This window comes from Balaenoptera ricei, chromosome 14 (assembly GCF_028023285.1).
Source record: "Balaenoptera ricei isolate mBalRic1 chromosome 14, mBalRic1.hap2, whole genome shotgun sequence".
NCBI classification, from domain to species: domain Eukaryota; kingdom Metazoa; phylum Chordata; class Mammalia; order Artiodactyla; family Balaenopteridae; genus Balaenoptera; species Balaenoptera ricei.
Genome location: NC_082652.1, coordinates 70,000,082 through 70,019,540, shown reverse-complemented (window position 1 = coordinate 70,019,540; position 19,459 = coordinate 70,000,082). Strand labels below are relative to the sequence as shown.

General features: G+C 53.3%; 1 protein-coding gene across 4 annotated transcripts in view; it reads left to right on the top strand.

Annotated features, from left to right (window-relative positions):
* Positions 1–19,459, top strand: part of MYO5B (myosin VB) — a 370,856-nt gene that overhangs the window by 341,557 nt on the left and 9,840 nt on the right. For 2 of the 4 annotated variants that reach the window (XM_059894726.1, XM_059894724.1), the window contains exons 28-35: positions 2,993–3,232; positions 4,105–4,205; positions 7,170–7,247; positions 10,454–10,652; positions 12,151–12,244; positions 13,657–13,800; positions 16,925–17,076; positions 17,655–17,744. In XM_059894726.1, the coding sequence (XP_059750709.1) occupies positions 2,993–3,232; positions 4,105–4,205; positions 7,170–7,247; positions 10,454–10,652; positions 12,151–12,244; positions 13,657–13,800; positions 16,925–17,076; positions 17,655–17,744 (1,098 nt within the window). The remainder of the gene's footprint in view (positions 1–2,992; positions 3,233–4,104; positions 4,206–7,169; positions 7,248–10,453; positions 10,653–12,150; positions 12,245–13,656; positions 13,801–16,924; positions 17,077–17,654; positions 17,745–19,459) is intronic. The other 2 variants (XM_059894725.1, XM_059894727.1) reach the window with 2 other exon arrangements.

Here is a 19,459-nt window from a genome sequence, read left to right as displayed (position 1 = left end):
TTTCCACATCAAGCAATTCTCCAGTTCTCTGTGGACACCAACTAGGAGTCCTACAATTAAATTCAATGGTGGCACAAACTTCCGAGGGTTAACACAGACCCTGCTGGTTAGGGGCTCAGCCCCACAAGACTGCCACCTCTTCAGATGCCAATCACATCGGTGGGTCCCCAGGACTCTGCTACGATCATGGGTTCCCGTGCCCCCTTCCTCACATTTGATAATTTGTTAGAACGGTTCACAGAACTCAGGAAAACATTTTACTTACTATTACTGGTTTACTGTGAAGGGTACAACTCAGGAAAGGCCAGATGGAAGGGGTGTGACGCATGTGGGAGGGGACTCGGAGTGTCCAGCCCTCTCCAGGCACCTCCACAGTGTTCATCAACCGGAAGCTCCCAAACCCTGTCACTGAGAGGTTTTGTGGAGGTTCCGGTTACACAGGCATGATGGGTTAAATCATTGGCCGTTGGCGTTTAACTCCATCTTCTGCCCTCCTCCTCCCTTTTCCTAAGGTCGATGGGTGGGCTGAAGGCTGCAGGGCTCTAACCCCAGGCTTGGGTCCTCTGGAAGCCCCCATCCTCCAAGAGTTACCTCAGCATAAACTCCAGCGTGGTTGAAAGGGGCTTATGATGAATAACAGAAGACACTTCCCTCACCTCACCACTCAGGAAATTCCAAGGGTTTAGGAGCTCTGTGCCAGGAACCAGGGACTAAGACCAAATATAATAGAAGATGTTCCTCTCACCTCTAACACTAGGAGGTTACAAGAGTTTAAGAAGCTCTTCCAGGAACCAGAGCCAGAGAGCAAATATATATTTATTATTATGGCACGTGTATCTTACCTACCTGATACAGTTTCAGTTAGAGTAAAATGTGCCGGTGGAATGGACTCACTTTGAAAAACAATCCAGACCAGCATGGAGATATGTAAGGCCGAGGGCTCTCCCAGCGTGTCCAGCAGGAGGTGGCCGGGTGGAGGGGGGAAGGCCTCGGGTCTGAGGACAAGCGGGCCTGCATTTACCGCAGCGATGCGGCGGGCGGGCGGGCGGGCGTGGGGATGTACAGAAAAGGGGCGTTAGATGGAGCATTCCCACTCCCCTGTCCTCTTCCCCAGAGACTTGGGAGTTGGGAATTTCTCCAGTGTGCCAGGGCCACTCAGCCTGGTCCCACTTACAGGACTGCAGATAACTCTGGTAACAGCCGTATTGCTCAGGAGAACAGCCCTGAGTCATTCCCACAGCTTTTTGAACAACTAGGGCCACACTAATGGTATAAGAAGAGGGTGCTAGGTAGGTTTTTCTCTTTTGAATTATTGATTAGACTTACTTTCTCATGTGATATTTAAAAGATTTAACACCTTCCCAGGGGCAGGGGAGTCTCTTGCTGTGATAAATGCCTGTTACAGGGCTTTCTGTACGCCATCCTTCAGCTGCCTTTCCTGAGGGAGGCTTAGCCCCAGAGGAAGAAAAGGAACACGGGATCTTGTTACAGGCTATTGGGGCATCAATCTCACCCCTCATTTTAAAGATGACAAAATGGTCTATCCCAGTGGTTCTCTTAAGAGGGGTCCTGGGACCAGCGGCATCACCGGGATCATGCTAGAAATGCAGATTCTTGGGCTTCAGCCCAGACCTGCTGAATCAGCAGCTCTGGGGCGGGTCCGGCAGTCTGGGTTTTAACACACCCTCTGGGGATTCTGATGCCCACTCAACTCTGGTCGGAGCCAGAGGAAACTTCAGCCACCATCTGGTCTCAGTTCCTTGAACCACACCTGAGAAAGCAGAGGTTCCAGGGGCACAAAGTTGTACCAGAGTGAGGACCAGAGTGAGGACCCAGGGCTCCTGCCTCCCAACCCAGTGCTCCTTCCCCAGGCAGTGCTGGCTTGTCCTGGGAGGGCACACTGCAGCAGAAGGAAGATCACCCAGGCTCTGAGTGCAGTCTCAACTCCTGAACTTAATAACTAGACTCACCAGTAATCACCACACCCCAGGGCCCTTCTCATTTCTGCAGGATCACTTGTCTCCATGTCTGGTCCCAAATCTCCCAGAAATGACCATGTGTGTGGTGCAGTAGTGGGAAGGACCCTGGACCAGCCTCTGAACTCACTGTGAGCCTTCTCTGCTCCATCCTCAGCTTCCTCGTTCGTTCAGTAAAGGGGTTATACCCAGTGATCTCCTAGCTTTGTGATCCTGTGGCTGTGATGAATGTGTAACCAGTGCCCAGTTTTCCATGTTCTTGGTTTTCTGTGGGAAATTTTGAATCCCATATATTTCAGGGCCCTGTCAGCAATTTATGTGTAATTACTAGACTTTAAATTATCTGACTTCATCTCAAACACAAAGTTAAATATTTTACCTAGAAAATGTTAAATACATTCCAAAACTGAGTTTCAATGGTATTTTTGGCTCTGTATACAGGCAGTGTTTTCTCTGCTAGCACTGGCAATTGGCAGCTTTCCGTATGACCAAAACGATGCTCTTGGTCTGTTCTCCAGAACACGAGTCCATGTGACGCTCCTTAGAGGAGAGGGGCAGGGAGGCCTCTCTAGACAGATAAGTTTAGGGTATCAGGCGTTTTATACTCTCTCTTGGAAAGTCAAAAAATACATTAACATATTAGGGTTCCAGGAAGTCCTGTGTTAACAATGTTTAAAATTGTTAACCTAGCACTTCCACAAAGAAGGGTTTCATAGCCAAATACACCTAGAAATACGAACCCCACTGAATCGCTTAGAGGACTGCGACCATACAGGCCTCATGTCAGATCCTTGGCACCCATAACTTGGGGGTCTGGGTTCAAGTCCAGGCCCCAGCTTTGACCACTTGCTGACACAGTCAGAATGTATACTGTGTGTCCCGTCGTTAACACGGGAAGGTTGCTCTTAGCTCCCCAGGTGGACAGGGCAGGTGGTTAAGGAAGGTGGAGGAGGAGGCCCCCCCGGGGACGGTGCCCGGGCTCCAGGGAGTGAGTATGTCGCCGGGCTGCCTTCCAGAGGCAGGAGCTGGAGTCGGAGAACAAGAAGCTGAAGAATGAGCTGAACGAGCTGAGGAAAGCCGTGGCCGACCAGGCCTCAGAGCACAGCGCCGCCCACGACACCCCTGACAGCTACTGCCTCCTGCTGAACCAGCTCAAGGTGGCCCACGAGGAGCTGGAGGTGCGCAAGGAGGAGGTGCTCATCCTGAGGAGCCAGATCGTGAGTGCCGACCAGCGCCGCCGGGCTGGCAAGGGCTCGGTGAGGAGAGGGGGCCGCGGGCGGGGCATTGGGGCCACGGTGGGGGGAGAGGTGTGTTTCTTAGGTTTCTTTACGCAGGAGGGCCTTCAGCCTAAAATAGCAGCGTCTTTTAGAGTCTCCTCTAAAAGTAGAGCAAGGTACCTGCTGTCCTCCCAGCATAACTTTTCACAGGAGACTTTGCTGGAAGTTTCTAGGATCTTCTGAAGTTACTCAATAGGAACACGTTCCAAAGGAATGAGGCTCAGAATTAGAGTAAACCTGGGCCACGGCCTGAGCAGCCCCCTTGGCCTGGTTTTTCACCTCAGGTCTTGCCCCTTGCTATTTACTTTGTTTCCCGGGTAAAGAAAGTCTTCCCTCTCTCTCAGCTCTCCCGGGGTGACAAGTCCAACTTAGCGTTTGTTCCTAATGTTTCCGCCTCCTGCACAGATTGAGGAGCAGGCGGGAGGGGCCGGAGGCCACCTGGGCCACTCTGGGCCTGGGCCCAGGGGGCAGGGGAGCTGGGGCAGGTGGGCAGCACTGAGTGTGCAGGATTCCAAAGTAAGACAGATTTCAGTCATCTCCTCCGCCTTCGGGGAGCTTTCTCCTCCAGGGACACCATCCTTGCCTCTCCCTCCCCGCCTCCCCCAGCCTCCCCTCCACCCTCTCTGCCTTTCACAGCCGGGCCTCTGACTGTGACTGTGATTCTCCCTGATTCTCCCAATGTGATTTTTAAAAGTCACGTTCCTGCCGGGGATTAACCGCTGTTATGTGAAGTCTTCTGGTGCCTTTGTCTTTTCCCAAAGGCTCGTTTTTCTCCCTCTGTGTATAAAGTCATTTCATGACAATTGTTTGTATAACCAGAGTTATTTATTTTTTAATCTGGGACGTTCTAGGAGCCAAACATCAATGCCAGAACAAGTTGGCCTAACAGTGAAAAGCACGTGGATCAGGAAGACGCCATCGAGGCCTATCATGGGGTCTGCCAGACGAACAGGTAAGCCCCGCCTTGCGGTCACTGTGCCTGGAGGAGGCGACGGGGAAGGAGCCCTGCCCAGCCTGGTACGCGAGGGCCACTCCTCAGGCACTGACCTTGCGCTCAGCCTCAGGGTGTTGGTTTTTATAGGAGAAAAATGAGGAGGAGCAGACTCGGTGAGTCCCATGCTCCGAGGAAGCCTGCTGTTAGCATCAGCGAGACTCCAGTGAGCACCCCTGGGGCATCCAGAACCCGGGTCCTCTGAAAAGCACTGGGGAAGGGAGCATCCCTGGGAGGTTTGACAGGAGGAGAGGGAAGGACTGGCTGGGAGCGGCTTTTCTCGTTGAAACGGAAGCAGGTGCCAAGTGAGCCCATCTGAGTAGTAGCAGAGGGGCTGCTCCAGCTGTTTGCCCCATCTGCCAACTTTACTCAGCCCAGCTGGTGGACGCACGTGACAGTGGGCCCCATGCCCTGTCATTTAAGACATGGAACCCAAGCCGGGCACTGCAGAGATTGGGTGGGAGAATGTGACCACTACCATATTGGCTAAAAGGAGATTTCCCTGGACGTTAGCCTGGACTAAATTCCAGGACTTTCCCACTTCTGGTCCCTCCTCAAGGAGGAGCTACGCAGGGTTAAGGCAAAAGAGAGTGACTGAGGGAGGCAGCAGGGCCCCGGGACACAGGACAGAGCAGGGCCCCCGAGGTAGTGCAGCCGAGCACTTGAGAGTGTGCACGGGGGTTCCATTCGCTTAACAGCTATTTAGGGAAACTTCAAACTGCTCAGTGCTCGGTTTCCTCACCTGTGAACTGGGGACGGTCTTAGCAGCCTACCACATAGGGTGACTGAGGTTAGGCGAGTTAGTCCGTGCAAAGCCCTCAGAGCAGTGCCTGCCTATGATAAGCATGCAGTAAACATCAGTGTTGTTATAGCCACTATTATTACCTGTGCCTCTGTGGGCACTTGTAAAACCGGAGCTGGCCTTTTCCCTGGCTACCTGTCTCTCTTCCTGAATGTTGATCAATCATTAAGCATTTATTTAAAATTGCTAAAAACAGCAAGTGCATCCAGAAAGTTGTCAGTAGTGGGCACTGGGAGTGCAGCATGAACCTGTTTGCAGGAGTGTCACCGAACGACGTGAGGACTTCCCAGGGCTTTGATTCCCAGATCTTCTCATCTGGCCCCTCTTTCTGTGGATGAGAAAACTGAGCTACTCAGGCACACGACGGGCCTGTAACTGAGTCAAGGTAGAATCCGAAGGCCAGACTCCCAGGCTGGGCTGCCCCCAGCCCACTGTGTAGGTGATCGGAAGGTGAGGGTATTTTAGCAGGCCCCCAGGAGGAAATTCAGTTTATTTCAAGAGGAGGGAGAGAAGGAAATGAAGGTGAATCTCTGAATGCCAAAACTGAGTCAAGATTTAGTCATTTTAAATCATCTTGGGTGAAGATAAGAAATGAGATGAGTAAGAAAAAGGAACACAGGTGATATTTTAACATTTTTTAAAGGGAAGAAGGAAACTGGGAACTTGGTCCTGACAAGCGAGTGTGCTTATCTTTCTGATCTTCATGGACCATCGCTGTTATCAGCCCCCTTTTTGTTCATCCAGATGGTTGTCAGGCACCCAGACCTAAGTATAGGTATTCCCAGGGGATGCTTAATTCCCTGGATTTGTCTTCCTTTGCAGCAATAATGATGATGGTGATAAAATAAAAATAGCTTTTCTTATATCTTAAAATAATTCAGTTCCCAGCAAACCCAGGGTACAATAGGGAATTAATAGCCTGTGAAACCGAGTTAAGTATAGAAATGAGCCTCTGCCTCGGTGAAGGGAAGCCAGAGGAACCAGTGCCCCAGTTGCCCCACACCTGGAAATGACACTGGTGGGTTTGTCCCTCTTCCAAGTCCTTGAATCCCAGCAGCAAGGGAGGACAGCAGTGGGCAGGCTGGCAGGGCAGGAGGATTAGGACGTGATTCCTGGAGCCCAGACAGCGAGGACATCCTTTCCAACAAGGGCTGCTCCCTGCAAAGGTGCTTTGAAGACAGAGTTGCTTTTCCTGTTATGGAGAGTGTTCTGGTTGAAATGTAAATTGTATTATGCAGGGATGATTTTGGAGTTGGGGTGACTGGAGAATTTATCGTCTCCCTAGAAAAACATATACACTGAATTTTGCTTCGATTTCTGGAGGGGAGTATAGACACACCTCCCCACCCAATCACAGCCCCTCTAAGAGTACTAGTCTCCAAGTTCAGAACATTTTCACTTGCTAACTTTCATAGTTTATAGAGTTCTTTTTCGGTCTTTGCAACTGTGTCTTGTGTTTTCAAATTTGGAGCAAGAAGCCAGTGTTGAGGGCTCTGAGAACAGCCACAGGAATATGTAGAGCACTTCTGCTTCGAAACGCTCTCTCATTTTCACACCTGGGGAACTAAGAGAAACCAGCAACGTTATTACCATTTTATAAATGGCAGAACCTAGGGTAAAGAGAAGGCTGGTCCGTGCCCCAGAGATGGGCTGCAGCAGACAGGCTGGGTGTTTGGAGGGGCCGTCTTCTCAGGGCTGTCTGGAACCAAGTGCATCAGGGTCTTCCCGGGAGAGACGGGCAGGTGGGCTGGGAGACAGAGGTTCCTGCTGCTCTCGGGCTGGCCTCGCCTCTGGGCGTGCACCCAGGTCACAGAGCTGCGTGGGGGCAGGGGTGTGGCCAGGGCTCAGGTCTGGCTCCAGGAACAGGTAAATGCCCCTGCCCTGCCCATGCTGCAGATAAGCAGAGCAAGTGCCAGCCTCTGCTCTGTCTTCAGGAGCGTGCTTTCCGGCCTGGGGTGATCAGTGACCCCACAGGAGGAGGTGCTGGTGATGGGAGGGAAAGGAGGGGAGCTGGGCGTTCTGGAGCCTACCCTCCTGCCTTTCCACACCTTGGCTGTAGTCTCTCTGCTGCCCTCTCTGTCCCTCTACACTGGACGCCCTGTTTTTCTGTCCTTTATTTCTAGCAAGGCTGAGGACTGGGGATACTTGAATGAAGATGGAGAGCTCGGCTTGGCCTACCAAGGCCTAAAACAAGTTGCCAGGTCAAATGTGTGCCTTTCTTCCCGTGTCTGCTCTGTTCTGTCCGCTTGTGTCCATGCTTCATTGTTTTTCAGCTGGAGTGGATGCGAGGGCACAGTTCACGGGGGTGAGACGGGGAGGGGTGTTGGTGGGTAGCCCCTTGCCTGGTCGTCTGTCACTTTGTGTGAAGGCTGCTTGTCTGGGTCAAGGTGGTAGCACTGGATGGCTCACGGGGACCTTAGAGGCCACCGGCTGCAGCTCGCTCACTCTGCAGGTGAAGGAATGGACTAGAGGGAGTTAACGTGGCAGCAGGCGCACGGCTCTCTAGAACGAGGGGAACTTAATTCTGTGGGTTTCTGAGTCTGTGCTGCTTCCATGCTACATACCGAGCATCCTGACTGCAGGATCAGCCGAGAGCATCGGCTGCATTTGAGCTGCTGGCCGTGCTCCAGGCACAGGGGTCCTGGCAGCCTGCCCTCCAGCACGTGTGCCAGTCACCATTGCAGTGACTGCCTGGAGCTCATAAGAGCTGACCAGCCCAGCGCCAAGTGCACGTCAGGGTCGCCGTGTCTGACCCTCACCGCACGCTCATGGGGCAAGGACACTGGGGCTTGCAGGGTGTGAGGAACTTGCTGCTTGAGCAGAAGATCCAGAATGTGAACCTGGTTCCATGTGCTACTGGAGCCTGAATCCGTAGCCCTTTTGGCCATCAGCCCTGGGTGATCAGCTTAGCAAAGGAAGTTAGACGTGTGCAGAATTAACACAACCTGACGATCACATCGCACGCTTCCTGCCAGCGCGTGGCTTTTCAGGGCTGTGGCATAGCTTCGTGCGCTTGAGATTCCCAACAATAGGCTTGTTTCCCAGTAGAGGAAACAGGCTGGGCGAGGTGGCGTGAGTGCTGTGCCCGGCACCCTCGGCCTGATGCTGGCGGGCTGCAACGGGAGCCCAGTGCCTCTCGCATCGTCTCCCGAGTTCTGCCTGCTGATGACGTCATGGAGGTCCCATTACAGTATCAAGAGCCTCTCTTCTTGGCAAAAGAAAGTTGAGGTCAGCTGGTTCTCGATGCAGCATGTCTCCTGGCTGTGGGTTCAAACGTGGCCCCACCTGTGAGCAACATGACATCTGGCTTCATTTCCTCTCTGGTAGAATGTGGATCAGAATCAGACCTGCCTCCTCGGGTCATTGCAAGGAATAGATGAAGGTGAAGCACTTTGCACATGCCTGCCACGTAGAAAGCATGGAATAAATATTAGCTGCTACTTGTATCATAGTGGCTACTTTGGAGTAAGATCAAATTCCTGTCCCATCTAGAAGTTTGTTTTATTTTGGGGTGGGAGGGGGAATAGGATGCGCTTTAATACATAAAGAAATGAATACATTAATAAAACAAAGAAGGCATAGCCCTATGCCTCAGGAGATCCAGAACCAGATCTGCCACTGGCAGTGGCCTCAAACCTCTCTCACGTTTAGTTTTCTCACCTGCAAGGTGAAGTGGCCAGCCGGGTGCTCAGGCAGGGGTTCTCCGACTTTGCACAGAACCCTGGACTAAGTCACCCAACTACAGTCTACATGGAGGTTAAGAAAGATGTGAGCAGCAAAGTCACAGCGCAACCCGGGAACGAATCCTTTGGGCAGAGTTCCTAGAGCCCAGGCGTTCCGGTCTATTTCTCTCATTACATTTATAACTTACTGGTGATTACTTTTAGTTTATTGTAGCCAAGATTGGATGTTATCTAAATATTGTGTGTCCCCTAAAAATGCTGATTCAATTACCAAATTACTTTCCACAGTCCTCGCATTGTTGTTTTCCTTTGGTGATGCTGCCTGTGATGAATGGGTGAATCAGTCATCCCTCCGTCATTTCTTCATTCATTTGTGTCACTTTGCTGAGAAGTCCCTGGGGCCAAGCACCGCACCTGGTGCCGCCGTGGAGCTGACCGAACACGGGGTCGCTTCCGTCTGGGACTTCCCGCTGTAGACTTTCCCCTCTCTCTTGCTCCCTTGTAGATTTGCTCCCTCCTGTCTTGTGGGAATTATCTCCTCCCAGAATGACAGCAGAACTAGCAGAACTGCAGAAACATGGAGCTTGTCTCCTAGGCACTTCCACGGTCCTGACTCTGCTGAGCTCTGGTCACAGTCTTTATCTGCATCCCAGGGAGAGGGTGGGGTGACCAAGTCAGGAGACTTTTGATGAAAGTTCGTTCAAATAGTTACGCCCAAGAAGACAGCATCATAGTCCTATCAGTAATTAACTTCCTGAAGAGGAGGCTGCTTCGGAACCTTCCTTAATTCCTTACCCGTTCCCTCATAATAGAAGGTGTCTCCCAGAATTGCCCAGAGAGTCTCCCCGAAGCTTCTCCCCAACCTTCTCCAGATCTTCTCTAGGTCTCTCTGCTTCTTGTCATGACAGCAGTTGATCTTAAACCTCCCCCCCAGATCATTTGCAATTAGTCTTAGTTTCTATTTTGACTGAGGAAAAAATGTATATAAAAGGCCAGAGATGAAGTGGGGGTAAGGTAAATAAAAAGAATGGATCTTTCTGTAGAGAGCAAACGTGTGGACACCAAGGGGGGAAAGCAGTGGGGGGCGGGTGGTGGTGTGATGAATTGGGAGATTGGGATTGACTTGTATACACTGATGTGTATATAATAGATAACTAATAAGAACCTGCTGTATAAAAAATAAATAAAATTCAAAAATTCAAAAAGAAAAGGTAAAAAGAAAGGATCTTTCTAAAACTTGCAGAGAATCTACTAAAGGGAAAATATGCAAGTAATATAGCTAGTTCAGTCTACCAGAGTTTTGTCTTAGCAAGGAGATTCTTGTGAACTTTGGGAAGATATGGATACTTTTATTGAAAAGATGCTATAAGAAATTTATTTCTGCTGATGATATTTTGACATGGAGACAATCTCTCAATCCCAGACCAAGAGACTGTGCTCAGGAACAAAGAACAAAGGGATGAGGGTGGTTGAGAAAAAGGCCTAAGGCCAGGGGTGCTGCGTTTGGCCTTGATTCCCTGTCCTCCCAGAGGAAGGCTGGCCTGCTTGCCTGCCCGGCCCCGTGGACCTGCTCCCCGCCGTGTCCGTCCCCTGTTGGTTTCATGCAATTGCTGCTGCTGCTGTGTCCCTGCTCGGCTGCTCCCCTGTTGCGTGTCCACGTGTGGCCCCTACTTGGGGGCACAGACACAGGCCACCCGGTTACCTGCCCTCCTTCCCGGGTGCAGGTTGCTGGAGGCCCAGCTGCAGGCTCAGAGCCGTGAGCACGAGGAGGAGGTGGAGGGTCTCAAGGCCCAGGTGGAGGCCCTGAAGGAGGAGATAGACAAGCAGCAGCAGACCTTCTGCCAGACGCTGCTGCTCTCCCCGGAGGCCCAGGTGGAGTTCGGCGTCCAGCAGGAGATGTCCCGGCTGACCAATGAGAACCTGGTGAGTCGCCGTGCCCCGTGGAGCCCAGCTCTGGGAGGTCACGTTCTGGAAGAAAAGGGGACCGGGAGTGCCCTTTCGCCAAATGGACAAGGTTCATGTGCTTGGCCCTGTGGTAGGAATAGAGAGTCTAGAAATCTACAGTCAGCAAGTGTTTGTGGAGCTATTTTATGTATCTGTTAATGTATAACTAACCTCCCCAAAACTGAGCAGCCTGGAATAGCAACCACATTTTGCGGGTCAGGAATTCTGGCAGGGCTCAGTGGGGGTGACTTGTCTCTGCTCTACTGTGGTTGGAGGGGGCTGGAGGACGTGAGACAGCCCCAGTCCTGTGTCTGGGGCCTCAGTTCCCCTCCACGTGATCTGCTCTCTGCACAAACGTGGCCGTCTTTCATTGGACCACCATGGGCTGCTTTACGTGGCAGCTGGCTTCCAACAGGATGAGCTGGGAGGCCTCTTAAAGTCTAGTCCCAGAACTGGCCCAGGGTCGCTGCTGCCACGTTCTGTTGATTGAGACAAATCTGGGCAGATTGAGTGATGGGGATGGACTCTTCCTCTTGCTGGAGGGGAGGAATGGTTGGTAGCCATCCTGGAAGTAACCACAGGAGCCGGGCAGATGCCAGAGAAATGAAAGAGTCTCTGTCCTCAGAGAGCTAACAGGCTAGTAGGGGAAGCAAGACATGTTAAAAAAAAGAAGAGAAAGAAGATGGTGTTTCCAAAAGCATGATTCTACATGGGATTAACAAGTATTACAGAAAAAGAATTGTAGGGGAGGCTTGACCTGAGGCAGGAGGCACGAAAGGGACGTCACCCGTGCAGAGGAGGAAGGAGAAAGGGAGCCCAGCTGTTTTCCGAGGTTCCACAGGGGCGTGTTTGCTTCTGTCTCCTGTGTCACTCCTTGTCACAGTGTCTCTTGACGGTCATGGAGCTCCCTGCCTCCACTGCCCAGCTGGGTCAGGGTGACAGTAATGCTGTTCCAGGTCCCAGGGGCTGATTTTCTCCCTGTGGCGGTGGCTGCTAGGAGTTAGGCAGCCACTGAGGGGCCCAGGCCAAGAGCCCGTTTTGCTTCTGGGCCCCAGGTAACCTCGCTGGCCTGCAGGCTCGTCCAGCTGACACCTCCCCGCTGCGCTCTCATGCCTTCACCTGTCCATTCCTTCCCGGGTCACCGCCCAGCCACCTGGGGACCCTGAGGCTGAGGGTCTCCTGGGGGTTGACATGGCAACCTGAGGAGGCTTGGCCTAGAGAACTGTGGGTTGGGCAGGGCACCAGGCAGCCCGAGCCCAGAGGAGTCTGCCGTCCAGGCTGAGAGAACACTGTGACCCATCTCCCACTTCGTGGGTCCAGACCCGGGGAGCAGCAGGCTGCTTGGGGCGACCTCCTGCTGGACCCGGAGCCTGGCCTCCTTGACGGCTGCCTGTGAGCCAGGCTGGGCCCCGGATCCCACCCCTGCCCTCCAGGGCGGGATTAGATCTGTTCTCACACTGCTTCCTCCTGCTTTTAGGACCTTAAAGAACTGGTGGAAAAGCTGGAGAAGAACGAGAGGAAGCTCAAAAAGCAACTGAAGATTTACATGAAGAAAGTCCAGGACCTGGAAGGTAGGGTGTGGGTGCGGGTGTCGTGAGCCACAAGTGTGCTCGGCCACCCTCAGGGAGGGGACTGCCTGCCCGGCCCAGACACTTCCACTTCCCCCACCTGCTGCCGCCCCAGCCCAGGGCAGTCACGTGACAGAATCACGCAGACCCCAGGTGCTCACCCAGTCTCAGTTTGCCGGAACCTGTGCTAACGATCCACAAACCTAGCAGGCGTTTGGGTGCTGACTCAAGCTGCGCGGCGAGGGGCAGCTGAGACAGTGGCCCTGTGGTCCTGCGTTCAGAGGGCTTAAAGCTGGGAGGCAATACCTTCTGGTTCGGAAGAATGCTCCGTAATATAAAGCCCCAAACCACGGGGGCCCTTCTCCACGCTACCAGTAGTCAGGGAGAGAGGTCAGTTCTGTGGTTAAACTTCCCAACTGGAATCTGGCCCAGAGAGGTCAGGCAGAGATTTAAATCAATCTCCCAGAAACCCCCAGAATGTTCTCTTTCCTTGACTCCCCGCTGCAGATCTAATCACGTCACTCCCCACCCTTCTTTGCACATCCTGCCTTGCTGGGAACCCTCTCTTTGTCCCCTCACCACCTGGGATACCCCCCCATCCTTCCACCTCAGCTCAGGAGGTACGTCCTCAGGGTTCCAGTCCCCTCTTTTGCTGTCCTGACACCACACAGCTACGTCACAGTTCCCATCACAGGTATTGTTTAATCACCTGCTTATGTCCACCTGCTGCTCTAGACAAGGCTGTAGGAGGGCAGGGCTGTGTCCTGTTCAGCCTTGGGCCATTGCCCCCATACCCCACATGCCCTTCTCCATCTTTGGCTTTCTCTCTTCTGTTCCTAGAGTTCTCAAACTCCCAGTCACTCAGGCTTTTTCTTCTCCTCCTCCCCTCCCTCTTTCCCCCTCCCTCCTTCTGTCCTATCCCCTTCCTCCCTCTCTCAATCCCTCCTCCTTCCCTCCCCCTCCCTCCTTCCTTCCCTCCTCCTTCCTTCCTCCCCTTCCCTCCCTCCTTCCTTCCCCCTCCCTCCCTCTCCCTCCTTCCTTCCCTTTCTTACAGCTGGGTGGGGAAAAAGAAACAGCTCCCCAGCCGGATAGTTGTACATCCTGCACCTCACATCCTTCCCGAGTTTTCTCTGGTCCAAAACCTGCCAGTTACCATTTTGGGTGTTTCCACAGCCCCTGTCCTGAGTAGCCCCTGTCCTGAGTGGCCCCCAGTGCCTGATGCTAAGCTCCTCTGGTCACACTTGGACTGTGGCCCAGGCTGCAGGGACAGACCATGTAAGGAGTGTGACAGCCCAGAGAACCCAGAACCCTGGGGCCCCAGACCCAGGCCCAAACCCCACCCACCTGAAATGACCCCGCCCCCAGGCCTGAGCCTGGAGGTCTCAGTTCATCCTCCGTCCCTCTCTCCTGCTCAGCTGCCCAGGCATTGGGCCAGAGCGAGAGGAGGCGCCACGAGCTCAACAGGCAGGTCACCGTGCAGCGGAAAGAGAAGGACTTCCAGGGCATGCTGGAGTACCACAAGGAGGACGAGGCCCTGCTCATTCGGAATCTGGTGACAGGTCGGGCCCTCTGTGGCATCCCACCCCCAGCCCCTCCTCCTCCACCTCCTGCACAACCCCCATCCCACAGACACCCCCGCCCTCTTCCTCCTCCCCCATCCTCCATCCCCCAGCCACTCTCACCCACCACCTCGAGCTGCTGCACTTCTGACCAGCTCCCAGGTGATACTGGGGTTGGTGTGTGGGCTGCCCCTGGGGCCGCATGCAGGGCTCTTGGGAGCTGCTTTCCTTGCCAGCCCCGGGCCTGGTTTGCCAGTTGTACCAGCTCTGACCCTTCTGGTCTTGCATGCCATCTGGCTGCAACATGCCAGCCTTCCTGCTCGGTGTTCAGCCCAGTTCATCAGCCGCCTGCAGAGCCGGCAGGAAGAGTCCTGGACCAAAAAAGGAGGGATCTTTGGTGGTCTGGTCCTCTGGTCCCTGAGCTACTAGCTCCATTCTCCAGTCTCTTAGTTCTCCCATCTATAAAATGGGGATGAGGATACTGACCCCGCCCACCCCACACTTGAAATATGACAAAGGTGAAGGTGCTGTGTTAAAGCTGCGAAACCCTTCTCGAATGTGAGGAATTCAAAGAGGTGGTAGCTTTTGCAGGGGTATTTGGAGTTCAGATAAGAGTTAAATGTTACTTTAGAGAAATGTACGTTTATCGAAGTCCCAGTCTGCTGAGTAGTGGGCCAAGGGCTGCGGAAAGAATGGAGCGTGGCTTCAGCCTAGCAGAGATTTTGCTTCAGCTCTTTGTTTTGGGTATTTTTAGTAGCTGAGTATTTTGCTCTTTTTATAAAGGTTAATTTCCCCACAATTGCCTGACTACTAAATGTGATGTAAGTTCACCTCAAATTTCCTTAACCAGGCTGCATCTTGTTCAAACACCGTTAGGAATGAACCTTTAATCTCTGATGAATGAAACTCAAAAGTTCAGAGCATCAGAGCAAAAAGAGTAATAATGGTGGAGGCTGCTTGTGCCAGCCAGTGGGTGGCTCCCTCCCGCGGTCATGGCTCAGGTGGCCCCAGGCAAGCTCATCTGCGAAGCCGCCCGCACACAGCACGCGGTCACCTTCCCTCCAAAAGACCCTTCCACACGAACACTGGGATTCCACTGATCCCGGCTCAGGTGCCCAGTGTTGGCTGGTTACTGTGGACGATGGAGAAAAGTAGAGCCATGGTCCCTGCCCCCAAGACGCTGCCATTTAGCTGCTATGGGACTCAGATCACAATAGAAAGTTCCAAGGCAGGACAAGCTATCTGCAATCTGCATACGGGTCAGGCTCGAAGCAAGAAGCTGTAGGTTGGAAGTCTGGGCCTTAAAACACATTTTTCTGTATAAATGTTATTGGCATTCTAATTAGAGCCAAAGGCCAATCCGCAGTCATCTGTTAAGCCTATGAGATGCCCAGATATTAACCAGGTACCTGGAGTATTATGGCCTATAGGTGTATTTGAGGCCAAGTACCCACTGGAGAAGCTGGCAGCACATGCACAGCCCCAACCCTAGGCGGCCCTGACCCTAGGCGGCCCTGACCCTGGACGGCCCTGGCGGAAGATCTGAGGAGTTGCCCCTTCCCCTCCCCCGGCCCCCCTGCAGGTGGAGGGGAGGTGGCCTCCCTCACTGCCTTTCCGAGCCTAGAGGTGGCTCCTGAGGCCTGGGCTGGGTGGAGCTTGGGGGTGGCGGTCATGAGGGTGTGGGGTGAGGCCTGGGGGTGCAGTGAGCACGCCTGGAGTCTGAGGCCCGTGGCCTTGTGCCCGGGCCTCGCGCTCGCCTTCCATCTTGCCTGTCCCTGGGCCTCTCCTCCTCCTGCTCTGGGCCCCCACCAAGCACTGCTGCTCTCAGCCTGGTCTGTGCCTCCCCGGGCCTCCTCTGGCATGGAAAGCAGTCTGACAGCTTCTCCCTGGCCCTCCAAAGGCTTTGGCAGGAAAGGACCAAAAGGCTGAGCAGGAGTCTGCAGTTCACGGGGAGGCCCACCAGCCGCTCCCGGTCCTGCCAGAGCACACGGGGTGCGGCGGTTTAGAGGAGAGTGGTTGGGCAGGGACGGGGAGGGCAGCTGTCCCTGAGTGTGGCCAGTTAGCGCTGGCCAAGAGGGAGGCGGCGGCGTGGGGAGGGGAGAGCAGCTGTGGCCAGTCGGTGGCCTGCTTGACCTGCTGGCTCCGAGCCTGTCTGGGCGGGCGGGCGGGTGCTGCCACGCGGTTTCCGAGCCGAGGCCCGGACGCGCTAGGAGTTGCTCCAGCTCTCCCAGCCCCCGGTACGCGGGCTCCGTCTGTGGGAGCAGGCCTCGCCTTCTTGCTGCTGCAGGGCCCGTGTGTCCACCAGGGGAAGCTTCCCTGGTGGCGCAGTGGTTGAGAATCTACCTGCCAATGCAGGCGACATGGGTTCGATCCCTGGTCTGGGAAGATCCCACATGCCGCGGAGCAACTAAGCCCATGCACCACAACTACTGAGCCTGTGCTCTAGAGCCTGTGAACCACAACTACTGAGCCCGCGGGCCACAACTACTGAAGCCCACGCGCCTAGAGCCCGTGCTCCACAACGAGAGAAGCCACCACAATGAGAAGCCCGCGCACTGCAACGAAGAGTAGCCCCTGCTCGCTGCAACTAGAGAAAGCCCATGCGCAACAACGAAGACCCAACACAGCCAAAAATAAATAATTAAAATAAATAAATTTATTAAAAAAAAAAAAAAGAGGGGAGGGGAGGGGGGGCAGCTGTCCCTGAGTGTGAGGGCCCCGGGGCAGAGGGGTGGGAAGTTCTCGCCCCAGCCTCCTGGTGAGGGAGCCAGCGCCCGTCTCCAGCCGGCCTCCGGCCACCGCCCCTTCTTACCGTGTGTAAACTCGGGCAGGGCGCCACCTGTGGATTCTTTTCCTCCATGTTGTAAGGACGAGGAGTGAGGAGCCTATTCTAAACACTTAGGAACATGATTTTTGTCTGTTTGGGGTTTTTAACTAGTTTCTGAAACTACCGGTAGTCAAGGTCAGAGGGAATCTGTGTATCAGGGCAGCTTCTCCCCTGCTCCTCTCCCAACCCCCATGAGGAGCTACAGGAAAATGTTAAAATTATGGGTATTGCAGGCCAGGATTCTTACAGCCCCGAGCATCGGCTATAAATCTAATTCTTGCTGTTTGTTGCCGGTAGACCTGAAGCCCCAGGCGCTGGCGGGCACCGTGCCTTGCCTCCCTGCCTACATCCTCTACATGTGCATCAGGCACGCGGACTACGTGAACGACGACCTCAAGGTGCACTCCCTGCTGACCTCCACCATCAATGGCATTAAGAAGGTCCTCAAGGTCAGTGTCCAGGCCGAAGGTGGTGGTGTGTGGGGAGCTCGGTGAAAACAACAGGTCACCTTCGCTTCTCTCTGTCTGGGTTTTGTGATCCAAGTTCTCCAACATCTCCAGCTCTGAAGGTAAATGACACCTGACCTCTAGATAAACAGGATACCAGCATGTTTCACCACGTGCTCCCCAACACCCCTTATGTTGGATCACTGATGGTGAGAACCTGCCAGGCCAGCTGGCCCAGTGCTCACAGTAGAGCCCAGGGCTGCTGGAGTCAAGCTCGTCTGTGTCACTTTGCTTCGTCGTCGTCAGCTGTAGAGGCAGCTTGTCCCCCACGTGTGTGGACCACTGATCAGGGGACCAGGGCTGGGTCGTACATCATCCCCGGTAGTGGAAGAGCAGTAACGCAGCCTCGTGGGGATGGCTCTCTTCTGTGTGACTGTGATTAGTAAGGGCCCGCTTTCCGTCGGATCTGCTTGGGGCCTACTGGGTAAGAGAAGGACACGTGGACATGGAGGGACCAGGTAAGCATTTGACCAGATGGGAACCACTTACTCGTAACCAGGAACGTCTTTTTCTTTTCACAGAAGCATAGTGATGACTTTGAGATGACATCGTTCTGGTTGTCCAATACCTGCCGCCTCCTGCATTGCTTGAAGCAGTACAGCGGGGATGAGGTGAGTGTAAGATAAACCCAGTCCCCTAAAGTGCACTTAAACACCGTCGAGATGCCCCGTGTTCTTCAGCGGTTAGGCCCTTGTTTCCTTGGGCACAGCAACACGTGTTCCACTTCAGAGCACCTCAGATCTCAGGTCAGAATGGAGGGCAGAGGTTTCGGTCATAGAAGGCATCTCTGTTTTGTCCAAATGTCATTCTGAGCTGCTTTGTATCCCTTGAAGAGAGGGTGTGAGATCTTTGGAGCACCTCTGGGACCTCAGGCCCTGGGCGTGCCTTCTGCACCTGTTCACTGGAAGCAGGAATAAGGCAGGCCTCGATGACCCCGAGGGCCCCTGGAAAGCACCCTGAATGAATAAGTGGACTCGTAGGGAAATGAATTTGCGTAACCCATCCATCATCTGAGAGCCCTCAGGACTCCCCCTGAAAACCCTGTGACCTTAATTTTCTGAAGCAGTCCTAGAAGAGCCCCATTTCTGTGAATGCTGGCAGAAAGCTCAATTGTCTGGGATGTCAGATTGTCTCCTAAGCCAACCAATTAGTTTGTCCATATTAAGACAGACAGTGATGGTCCAAGAGAAGAGGCGCAATGTAATTGAACTACATCTGTGCAAACTGACCCTGAGGCCCAGCTTCGAGCTTCTCAGCAAATTCAGTTCCTTGGCCTGAGGCCCAGCTCACCCCATCACTTAATGTTCTGCTCTGGACCTCTAGGGTCCAGCTTTATCTAGAACTCACCATTCCCACTGCTGGTCCTTGAAAGAACTTTTCCCATGCTCTGCATTCAGCCCAGTGACCTAGTAACATACGGCCCATTTTCACCCTAATTTCTCCGGTGAGAATCCCAGCTCGTCCCAGGCACTGCCCACTCCCAGTGCCCTGCAGGCCTCCTTGACTTTCCTTCTCCCCTTCCTTTCACATATCTCACTCTCCACCCTCCCCAAGGCCAAGACATAGTGTAAATCAATATAGTGCAACAATTTTGAAAGCTTTATTCCATCTTTTGTGCCAGAACAAGTTTTCACGGACTCTTCTCCCTGGGATAATAAAAGGGTATGCCATGCCAGTCAGTGTTGCCACCCTTGGAATGGGACTTGACTCCATCTCTCTCCTAGAATCAGAACTTTGATACAGCTGCTTTTATTGTGAAAGGGAGTGGGTTAAATATTAAAGAAATAGTGTTTACTGTATTATTGGAAGAAATGGGCTTCATTTCAAACCAGATGTCCTCTATTCCATAACCCTAATATTATATACAAGCTCTTACTTTAAGCAGAGAACTGCATTTAAGGTTATCTTATTGACAATCATCACTTGACCCAATGCTGTCTGTACCCTGCAGGGAACATTATATAGGGCTAGGGAGGACCAAGAACTCCATTACGTTAGGCTATTGTTTCACGTGCTTATATTCCCAGGTACAAGACTTGAACCACAGCATAACCATATCTATGTAGCCTAAATAACGGCTATCTTGTTATCCCCTCTTCTGCCTGCTTTTTTTTTTTTTTTTTTTTGGCTGCGTTGGGTCTTCATTGCTGCGCGCAGGCTTTCTCTAGTTGCGGTGAGCGGGGGTTATTCTCCCTTACGGTGTGCAGGCTTCTCATTGCGGTGGCTTCTCTTTGTTGCGGAGCACGGGCTCTAGGCACGAAGGCTTCAGTAGTTGTGGCACACGGGCTCAGTAGTTGTGGCTTGCGGGTTCTAGAGCGCAGGCTCA